Source organism: Ictalurus furcatus, chromosome 2 (assembly GCF_023375685.1).
Source record: "Ictalurus furcatus strain D&B chromosome 2, Billie_1.0, whole genome shotgun sequence".
Lineage (NCBI taxonomy): Eukaryota > Metazoa > Chordata > Actinopteri > Siluriformes > Ictaluridae > Ictalurus > Ictalurus furcatus.
Window position 1 is genome coordinate 2,400,080 of NC_071256.1, and position 11,523 is coordinate 2,411,602.

An 11,523-nucleotide genomic window follows, 5' to 3' on the forward strand; every position below is an offset into this window, starting at 1 on the left:
TCTTCCTTCCTCAGAATTCAACTGCCTGTTTCAGTTACTGTCCCTTTAAGACTGATATTTAAATTAGAGCCGTTCTGATTGGATGGTCGCTCCAGAAGAGAAATGACAGACCACGCCCCCACGCCCGTAACTACAAGGGAGATAAATAATGGCGTCTGCTGGTGAAACGGTTTTAAAACTAGTCCAGCGTTCGTTCTCCCGATTCAATTAGCAAACAAATTAGCATGAATCACATTCAAATTAAATTCTCTTATTTTTCTTACCTGCGCTTGAAGTTGTCGCGTCCTTCAGTAGCCGAACAGCGCAAAAGTTTTCTGTTTGCTGAGACAACTGCTTCTAGCCTCCAACATGAAAGTGGGGGCGGGGCTAACCTGCTATTAAGATAATTGGCGGAGCTAAACGGTTCTAATGCGGATGGGTGTGGCTAAATTGCGATATATTGAGTGGGCGGGGCTGACCTAACATATTACATAAAATCAAGGAACATTCTTGCTTCAGTAGTAGGAGCCCTTACAATGTAACCATAAGTGGATAAAAAGTATGATGTCCTTCATATAAAAAAATTAGGAATAAAACACTTCTTAAAGTACTGTCACGTGAAAATAACGAGGATAAATACTTTGAATACCATTTATGTGTCAGCGTGCATTTCATACATTAAAATAACACAAAAAAAAAATGCTATTTTCAAAAAAAAAAAGTTCTTTATTTTTAACAGATCAATTTTCACGTCTGAAGAGGGTGTGAAAGTGTAAAAACATTTTATTTAGCCAAGAAAGCTTTATTTATATACAGTACAAGAGAAGTCAAATGACTTCTGAGAGCGAGAACAGCGTGAATAAAGATCACAGAAAAAGGCAGGACGTGGAATCACATATTTAATTAGAAACTATTATTATTATTATTATTATTCCTAATGTATTATACAATATTTTACATTGTGCTATTTCACATTACATTGAAACACTATTATTATAGTCTGTTTTTTAAATTATTATTTTTTTTAATGATAAATTACTATCTACAAGTCAAAATATCTACAATTACATACAGGTGTAATTAATGCATCTACAGTCACTGAAAATTTACTACAAATGACATTGTGTTATTGTGAAATGTATTTAGTGCAAACGTCAGCTGCCAAATTCCTTTTACACGTTAGAGCAGGGAATCCTGGGAATTTTCTGTGGGAATGATCTTCATCCTGGGTTCGTCCGTATTATTTTGTCATAAGTATCGCTGAGGCTGTGGAAGGTCCTACTTTAACTCGTTATTTATTACAGACTATAAAAATTTTTTTAAAAAAAGAGCAGAAACGGAGGGCCGCGTCACAGTCTCGAGTACAGCGGCAACTTGGACGCGACACTGCCATCTGCAGCCAAAGAGACAGGAGAGTATTCATTATTTCAGCAAAAGCGCATGATACGGGATTACAGAATTATTATAGTTTAACCGAGGAGATGAATCAAGATGCACACCGCAATTACAGGTCTATTTATTTACATCCAGAGCTGAAAACGTATGTTTTCTTACCCAGCGTGCTCCTTATTCTCATCACTGCACTTTGGTTCACCCTGTACTCGACCTGTTCAGCTCTGAGAACAGAGAAATCAAGACTGATGAGCTTAGGAGACATTTATAAGTACACGTATTTCAAGCATATTTTAAAATATTTAACAAAAATACCATTTATACATATTTAAAATATATTTAGAAACAATCCCTACAGAGACCCGTCCGTGTCTATTTTTAAACCCGATTTACGGTTTGGAGTTTACACTACAGCATCGCCGTGTCTAATAAAACGAGTGAAATTTCCACTTACGCCCTGGATTTAGACACGGCTCCCATCCTAACCAGAGCCGCGAGGGCGTTCTTCTGCGTGTCGGAGGACAAACACTCGTACGACCGCGCCTCACCTGAAGAGGGACACACACACACACACACACACACACACACACACACACACAGTCTGAGGAGTGGACATGGAGAAAAGGAAATACGGTGATTAAGGCTAGTACGCAGGACGAAAACGTCAGACCTGGCCCAAGACACAATTCACAAATCATGGACGCGCACGCGTGTAAATCAAAACCGTCTTTAATATTTCTGTACTGCATACCATTCGAGCAAATACGTTTTTTTTTCAATGAGACAGTGGGCGGAGCAACTGCTGGTGTAATGAAATGGGCGTGTCCAGGTGACTCGATAAACCCGAGGAGAGGTTATTTCCCTCTTTTTCAACAATAAGTGTGTAAGATGATAAAGTGGAGGATTTGTCACTTAATTAATGAAGTCATTTGCTCCACTTCCCCCCCTTTAACCCGGCGGTACACGCGCACCTGAGAGGAAGAGCTTCATGACGGCAGCGCGGACGTCAGGCACGAACCTCTTCTCCGTAAACGTCCGGAACGTTTCCTCACACAGAACTCGAAGCACCACCTAAACCCAAAACATCCACACGAAATTGAGTTTCCCAGCTAAACCAGCGATCCGGTGAACATCAACGCTGTCTCTAATCACCTGGTACGTTTCAATAAACGGCTCAAGAACGGCGCCGAGGAAGACGGCGGTGTCCTGCTCTTCGTCCGTCGCTCGCAGGCCGTGATCTTCGATACTCAGAGCTCCACATCGCAGCAGGCCGGAGCAGCCCTCCTCAAAATCCTGACGCAGAGAGATTAGTGCAACACAAAAAAAAGATCTTGACACCCATGACTAAAGATGCACCAACACGACGCTTCAAATAATCAAACGTCGCCGTTTTAACCCACGTGAACCGCAATCGAAGCACGGCATAAAATGAACAGTAAAACGTTTTAAGTCGCTGTTTTGGTGGCACTCGTTTCCTGGTCTTCTCAAATAAAACCCACAAAGGGTTCTCGATTTGAGAAGTACATTAAAAAACAGCTTCATATCTAGACTGCAAGCTATACTGCCAATTACTGTATTTAATTTTCGTAATTAAACCATCACGTTTAAAAATTGATGCTGGGTTAAGTGATGGGTTGTTGGGCCACTCGCACCATCACGGCTGATTCTGAATACGCGATGTGATTAGTTTCGGTCTCACCTGCGCTGCATGGCCAGGCATGAAGACGAACTCGTTTGCCAAAAGGTCTTGCAGGAAACAGAAGCGGCTAAAGACGTCCTCTGGAGAGGAAACGACACTTGTTATAAAGCTGTATGTCCTCGTCAGAGACACTCGGATGTCTATGAAAGGATACTGGGGTCCACATCCAGATCAGTTCTTCCTATTTAGAGTATATTACATATATATAACTATATATATATATATATATAACTATATATATATATATATATATATATATATATATATATATATATATATATATATATATATATATATATATATATATATATAACACTTGAGTGCAAAAGTTTGCAACTGCCTTGATTCCTGGGTAAAGACATTGCTTCATTAAGCCTTTGAGTCTAATGACTTAAAAACGATCAACATGTATTCACTTTATTTCTAATTTAAATCATGCGGAACGAAACCGGCTCAAACGCTCGAGCAGCTTTCTGTAAGCAGTGATTAGAAATAAAAATATTAAGCTTTCACGAAGGATAAAACTGTCGTAGAAAGATGTCCAATGGAAGAAAAACACACAAAAAAAGAAATTCCCAGACAAAGAAAAAGTTCTTAGCGGTAAGAGAAAAAATTTTTTCACTATTAATATACACTCAAAATACAAACAAGAGTACGCAAACTTTTGCACGATTAAAATCACACTGTACATGGAAAAAACAGATGCAAAGCTACAGTTTGTGTACAAAGTGTCCAGTGATGTACCTTTTATTCTAAAACAACTGACACGCACCTTTGCTGCAACTTGGAGCCGCCGTCATGGCGACAGCGACCAGTGCCGGTCGGGTGAACACATGGAGTGCTTGGTTCCTGTAGGAGGCGCACATGAGCGCCGCAGAGGCTCGTCTGAACGCGAACTCCTCTTGAGTGACGGGTCCTGGCCCCGCCTCCTCGACCAGACGGACGTACCCTTTCTCAATGCGTGCCACGGACTGATGCAGGGCCATGCTGGACGACATCACCTCCGAGTCAGGAAGCTGTGCTGAAAGAAAGAGAAAAACCCCGACACGACAGTGATCTGCATTTAAATCCCTTCCGCATGTGGATGCTTGTCAGACCTTTAAAATCCCCCGGAGAAGCTTGAGAACTGTTACAAAATAAATTTTAAAAATAACCCTACAATAGTGTAAAATTCATAAAATCACTGAGAACGATGGGAAGATCTTACCAAGAGTAACCTACAGTAACTAATGACAATACAGTAACCTATAGTAACTAATAGTGCCTTATAGTAAAGAACAGTGCCCTATAGTAAAGAACAGTACCCTATAGTGCCCTATAGTAAAGAATAGTACCCTATAGTAAGGAACAGTACCCTATAGTGCCCTATAGTAAAGAACAGTACCCTACAGTAAAGAACAGTACCCTACAGTAAGGAACAGTACCCTATAGTGCCCTATAGTAAAGAACAGTACCCTATAGTGCCCTATAGTAAAGAATAGTACCCTATAGTAAAGAATAGTACCCTATAGTGCCCTATAGTAAAGAATAGTACCCTATAGTAAGGAACAGTACCCTATAGTGCCCTATAGTAAAGAACAGTACCCTACAGTAAAGAACAGTACCCTACAGTAAGGAACAGTAACCTATAGTGCCCTATAGTAAAGAATAGCACCCTATAGTAAAGAACAGTACCCTACAGTGCCCTATAGTAAAGAATAGTACCCTATAGTGCCCTATAGTAAAGAACAGTACCCTATAGTGCCCTATAGTAAAGAATAGTACCCTATAGTAAGGAACAGTACCCTATAGTGCCCTATAGTAAAGAACAGTACCCTACAGTAAAGAACAGTACCCTACAGTAAAGAACAGTACCCTATAGTGCCCTATAGTAAAGAATAGCACCCTATAGTAAAGAACAGTACCCTATAGTAAAGAACAGTACCCTATAGTGCCCTATAGTAAAGAATAGCACCCTATAGTAAAGAATAGCACCCTATAGAAAAGAACAGTACCCTATAGTGCCTTGTAGTAAACAACAGTACCCTATAGAGCCTTGTACTAAAGAACAGTACCCTATAGTAAAGAACAGTACCCTATAGCGCCCTATAGTAAAGAATAGTACCCTATAGTAAAGAATAGCACCCTATAGAAAAGAACAGTACCCTATAGTGCCTTGTAGTAAAGAACAGTACCCTATAGTAAAGAACAGTACCGTATAGTGCCCTATAGTAAGCAATAGTAACAAGTATTAAAGAATAGTACCCTATAGTGCCCTATAGTAAAGAACAGTACCCTATAGTAAAGAATAGTACCCTATAGTGCCCTATAGTAAAGAATAGTACCCTATAGTGCCCTATAGTAAAGAACAGTACCCTATAGTGCCCTATAGTAAAGAACAGTACCCTATAGTGCCCTATAGTAAAGAACAGTACCCTGTAGTGCCCTATAGTAAAGAACAATATCCTATAGTGCCCTATAGTAAAGAACAGAACCCTGTAGTAAAGAATAGTACCATATAGTGCCCTATAATAAAGAATAGTACCCTATAGTGCCCTATAGTAAAGAATAGTACCCTATAGTAAAGAACAGTACCCTATAGTGCCCTATAGTAAGCAATAGTAACAAGTATTAAAGAATAGTACCCTATAGTGTCCTACAGTAACCCACGGTCATTGAAACTGTACCAGGCCAGTCGATTTGGGCTCCGAGTTGAGCAGCAAGTGTCCTCAGGCGCAGGGTTTTATGAGTAAACGTGTTCCAGTCCACACCATCGGGGTTCTGCAGGAGGATCAGCGCCATGAGACTCCACGGGTTGAGAACCAAACCTCGCTCCTGTAACAGCACCAATAAGTGAGCGACATCACCCACAAACTTCTGCAGCTCCGCACCGGGCTTCAGTGGCAGATCCCTGAGAGAGAGAGAGAGAGAGAGAGAGAGAGAGAGAGAGAGAGAGAGAGAGAAACGACAGTGTCCGGACCTCAGTTACAGCCATGAACGTTAACATTAGCAGGTCACAAACGGCATCATGATCATGGAATCACCGCTGTTGAGTAACCGCATTCAGTTTGATTTATTAGAGCTCCGCAGCTTTTGGTGTTTTACCTGGGTATCAGGTTGTACTGACCGCGGGGGATCCTCCCCTTAGCCAGCTCTCTCACAGACACCGGGTTCCCGAACGACACATGCATGCAGCCGTAGTTTTCCTCCAGAACCCGCCGAGCCTTAAGCAAACCCTGCACACACACACAAAAATAAACTGAGTCCGTCACCACAACCAAAGCCAGCCCACATCACTACAAACTTTACATTCCGCAACATTAAACGTAACTATAAACGGATAAAAAGCACGACGACGTAACGTTCGTGAATAAATTAAAAATTGCACCCGGTTGGCGAATCACTGCTGTACAAGAGGAATAAAACACCTTTGGTGTGTGCTGTTATACAGTACGTCCTTCATATCGGGCCATATCACGTCATCCTGGCGTGGATTATTGTCGTATAACAGCACATCCTGAGGCGTGTTATTCCTTACTTAATCATTGAAAAGTGTAAGCTTAGTGTGATAACGGGATCGGGAGGTACAGTAAGCGTGATGGACTGCACCGACCCGGGTGGTCTCTCGGGGTTTGGGAACGCCGAGCAGCTCGTGAGCAAGCAGAGATTCTTCCAGGACGCGATCGTAGCTGATGCTGATCGGAACCAGGGTGATGTCGTACACCTCGCCTTTAAAAAACGGCTCCAAGACCATCTGCATCATCCCTACACACACACACACACACACACACACACACACACACACACACACACACACACACACAGTTAATCCCTTTTAACTAAGACACATTCGGCTAGTTTATATTCATTTACACCTTTAGTATTTGAGTCAAAATCACCTATTTAAAGCGAAACTGTACTAAACAGTATTAATAAGATGGTGGGAGAAAACAATGGTAGCACTATATATATAGCACTATATATTAATATGAGTAAGGAGTGTGTGTGTGTGTGTGTGTAAAGTTAGCTTTCCAAGCTGTAGTTTACGTTTAGGTAATCCAAATATAGAATAAGTTTATGCTAGAGTGAGTAATGTTAGTTTATTAGCTTTAGCTAACCGTGTTTTAGCACGTAGCACTAATAAGCTTAGCTTACCCAGCTGTAATTTACGTTTAGCTAATCCAAATGTAGTAGAAGTTCATGCTAGAGTGAGTAATGTTAGTTTACTAGCTTTAGCTAACCTTTTTTTTTTTTTTTTTTTTTAAATCATGTAGCGTCAATAAGGTTAGCTTACCCAGTTTGGGATTCAGAGACTTCAGCGTCCTGCTACGCAATCCTTCCACATAAAACTCTAGAGGAGCAAAACCCGTCTGCAAAAACATCAATTTACAAGTATGTTCAATAAGAACCAGAGAATGTTAGTTAAAAGGATGTGATAAGGTACTTATAATAAACGTAAGCTCCGCCCTTTTACACAGAGACACCTGTCGAAAACAACATCACTAATATCGACTATTTTATTTGCGCTAGCTATTTTAAATTGCCTAATATAAGCTATATAACTTTTGAGTCTTGAGTGTTGAATAGCGTCATTATTTATTTATTTTTTTACCCGCACTATGGTCCTGACGTACTCAGAGAGCACGGCCCAGTAGAGCTTATCCGAGCCAATGGCACGGCGAATGAAGAACGCTCCGGACCGACGCAAGATCTCACCAATCAGAGACATTCCCATCAGCGCTGGAGGAGAAATTGGGAAACAAGAAACAGGAAGAAAAAAAAAAAAAAAAAAAAAGTTATTGCACGTGTTACATGAAAACACGATTAAACAGAAGGTCAGTTTTCGCTCGTCTCTAATAGATACTTGCGAATTCCAGCAGCGATGACGGGGACGGAAAGATCGTAGGTGAACATGATGTAGGAAATAATCAGGAAGTCGATGTAGCTCCTGTGATTAGGCATCAGAATGACAGGATGCTCCTGAATGGCCCGTTGGAGCTGAGGGGGCGGAGCCATCAAATGGTTATAAAATGACGACCCATAGCTGTTCATCACCTTCATCTTTATAGCTAGCAGTTAACTAAAACACATTTTAGCTCTTTAAAAAAAACAAAAAAAACATTATTTTAAGACGTGGTCATTTAGCACCAAATTGAAAGAATGTCTGATAGATTTTTTTTTAAAAAACAGCTACTGAGAGCTAAAAAAAAAAGCCAACACTTAGCCAACACTTAGCCAACACTTAGCCAACACTTAGCCAACACTTAGCCAACACTTAGCCAACACTTAGCCAACACTTAGCGTTTTTTGGTTTTACAAGTACAGTACACCATGTTTATAAGTCAGAAAGTTCTAGCACGAAGTGAAAACAATATAAAATGTTAACAGGAGCAATAAATATGAACCGTTTTCAAAAATGTAACATTCTACCACGTCTAAACTGGGTTTTCAGAAACACTTCATCTGTACATAAAAGCTGACATATTTAGCTAGCTAGTTACCATGCTAGTTAGGTCATATGCTTACGGGAGCGTATCTACGTTCCCAGGGTCCTACATTCCCCCAGATTTATATGGCACATATTGAACATATGGTGACTTAAAGCTGGAGTTAGGCTTCAGCATAAGTCAGAGCTGGGACATTTTGTTCCTTTTATGACGGTTTACTGTGTTTTATAGGCTACGGTACATTAGCACTTCTTCAGTTTGGTGTAAACATTTCATATGAATGCAGACTAACGGCTAGATTTAGAGCGGCACAAATGAGGGTTCGGTGTGCAACCTGCTTCATTTTCCAAGTTCATAACTTTCAAAGTTAACAGGGCACTGGGAAAATGAGTCCCGATTACATAAAACCTTTGGAAAAGTTTACTTAATGTGTGTTAACAGAATACTGAACTGGGGGAACATAGGACCCTGGGAACAGAGGAATCTTACAGCCTAGCAAATCGCTACGAACTTGTAGGAATTCTCCAAGGAACTTGAATCTACTTGAGGAAGTGCTAAAAACCGTTACAACGAAGGCTTAAAATGGCCGACAGAAACAAATAAAGTTGCCGAGATGATAAAAATGTTGACGACGAGAGCGTGTCTAACCCGGGCGAGTCCGGCCTCGTTCACCCGTATGGCGCTGAAGAGCCTCTTGAAGATCTTAGTGAGAGCGAAACCCATGAGGCGGATGAAGCTCAGCTGCAGGTTCTGACTCATCTCCTCTAAGATGCTCACAGCCTCCTCCTTCACACACTCGAACGGCTCACCCGACTCCACGGCTATCTGCACGGAGTGTATGCGTGCATGCGTGTATAAATAAATACTTTATTTAAATAATGTTAAATAAATACTACAACTAGTAATAGCGCAGAAAATAACGAAATAGCTCAGAGTAATAAAACTGAAATGTTCTGTACTAGGAAAAAGAATCAACTTTTATTTGGTAACAATAACTTGTTGATTATTTTCCGTTGTGTTTGACTTTTTTTTACTTAGTAAAATCAGTACTGGACCGCAGCGAGAGTCTCACCTCAGAGATAACGTAGCGTAGATACTGTGACTCCTGCACCATCCTGTTGAGGGCGCTCACAGACAGCGGTGTGGCCCCGGGATACGGCTGAGCGCTAAAAGTCCTGAGGGCGTATCCTATATCGCTGCCCCGCCTTCTTTCCTCCAGAATGTCGAAGACGTTTTCGGGCTCCGATTTTAACACGTGCGCTCTCTGTAACAGCGGGATACAGCACGGCGGCGTTAACGTTTCACTCAACGTACGCACGCACGCTCGACAATAACAGATCGTACGAACGACTCGTTATTTCAGCAACGTTTACGTTAAATCTAAGTAACAAAGACGGGTTTATATTGAGCGAAGCAGCGTTATACATGATTGGTATTTTATTTGATAAACAAACAAACAACCATTGCTCACGTAACGTTGGAAAGAATAGAAACATTACATAACTGACTGTAATTCTAACGCCGCTTCTCGCAGGAATTGTACGGCGACGTATCAGTCAGCGATACGTAAATGCGAGTTGGTCGCAAAGGTACAGCATTTTTCACAGAAGTTAGCTAAAGCTAGCTGACTCTAAAGATTTTACACTAATGATCGGAATCAGATCGACGGTATAGGAAATAGAAAAAAACAAAAAACAACCACAAAATAGTTTGACTACACCAATGACCGGTTCCTATTAGAACTGAACGCTTTATACACTTTAGTGCTGGGCGATACGACAATATAATATCAAAATTGTGATCAACTGTAAATAAACATCGCAGGTTTTTACATTTCTTAAAGCTGACTAGGTTTACACGCATTGTATCATTTTCCATCGACGGGTCAGAGGTCACTGTTTTGGTGGCACAAAGGGAGGAGGAGCTACACGATATTAGGCAGGCGGTTTTAATGTTATGACTGATCGGTGTATATTGTGATACATGTTGTGTCGAGGTATCGGGATATATTTGTCAAATCAAAGACTTTTACCGACCCCGCCCCACAAAAAAAAGGTCATACAGATCTTTATAACCCCAAAATCTCGACCTTGGACCTTTGACCCCCCAAAAAAAGTCTGCTCTGAAAGAATGCACCCTGTTTATTTAGCATTGCCTACTATTTAGTGTGCTAGTAGAGTTTTTATAGTTTGTTGTGTATAAAGACAGAGACTTGTAATGAGTTTCTCGAGCTGAACAACAAACAAACACACACACACACACACACACACACACACACACACACACACACACACACAGAGAGAGACAGAGAGAGAGAGAGAGAGAGAGAGAGAGAGAGAGAGAGAGGAATAAAAACATTCCCTACCAGTACTCGGTCCATGGCTGCAGCTCCACACGGCAGGTGCACACTTCTCCAGCCGGGTAACGACTCGGTTCATGCGCGAGCCCCAATCACCGGCCCCGGTTTCGGGAAACTCCTCCTCAAAGCTGTCGCGCGACTTGTTGCACCTGCCGTGACATTTTGTGCCTGGGATTCGATTCTTAATAAGAGTCGACTCTTCGAATCCCATGCATAGGATTTAAAGAGTCGACTCCGAAGCTTTAGAATCTAATAGAGAAGAATGAAGGTTAGAAGAATCGACTCGTTAATCGGCACAGTGCAATTGACGCGGCTCTTCTCACACAGGAGATGATGTGAGCAACAATCGGGAGTCGACTCCTTCCCTCACCCTCACACTCTCTCTCTCACACACACACAAAGGGATTCAATTCGGCTTATGTTCCCAAACAGAATCAGAATCACTTTACACGCCAAATGTACGAGTACACAGGAAAACAGACGATGTTATGTAGAAAAGAAGGAGATTCATACTTCATTAGACAGCTGTAATGTTACTCCATTCAGACATGGACTTTGGCTCACTTTATTCATCCTCAAGGACGTGTAGCCAGATAACAAATAGAAACGACTCCCATGAATCGATTCTTTCGATACCCAAAGCATGAAATCGGAATTTGAGTCGACTC

The 11,523-nt window shown here is 41.3% G+C and overlaps 1 protein-coding gene across 1 annotated transcript; it reads right to left on the minus strand.

The window, feature by feature from the left end:
• Positions 1-744: 744 nt before the first annotated feature.
• On the minus strand, positions 745-11,089 carry gnpat2 (glyceronephosphate O-acyltransferase 2). Its single transcript, XM_053642487.1, has 16 exons — positions 10,862-11,089; positions 9,569-9,760; positions 9,145-9,321; positions 7,918-8,047; positions 7,662-7,789; positions 7,344-7,419; positions 6,663-6,814; positions 6,155-6,285; positions 5,737-5,960; positions 3,843-4,091; positions 3,071-3,150; positions 2,524-2,664; positions 2,343-2,442; positions 1,826-1,919; positions 1,534-1,595; positions 745-1,372 (listed from the first exon to the last, which is right to left on the minus strand). Exons 1-16 carry the CDS (start codon positions 10,874-10,876, stop codon positions 1,329-1,331), a joined length of 1,995 nt encoding a protein of 664 aa, XP_053498462.1. The 5' UTR covers positions 10,877-11,089; the 3' UTR covers positions 745-1,328.
• Between the last annotated feature and the right edge of the window lie 434 nt (positions 11,090-11,523).

What these genes read in the sequence shown, in the direction of transcription:
- gnpat2 (XM_053642487.1), bottom strand. An exon ending in ACGAGGCCGGACTCGCCCGG is followed by an intron (nt 8,048 to 9,144) that starts GTTAGACACGCT and finishes CCGCCCCCTCAG; the next exon opens with CTCCAACGGGCCATTCAGGA. An exon ending in ACGTCAGGACCATAGTGCGG is followed by an intron (nt 7,420 to 7,661) that starts GTAAAAAAATAA and finishes ATGTTTTTGCAG; the next exon opens with ACGGGTTTTGCTCCTCTAGA.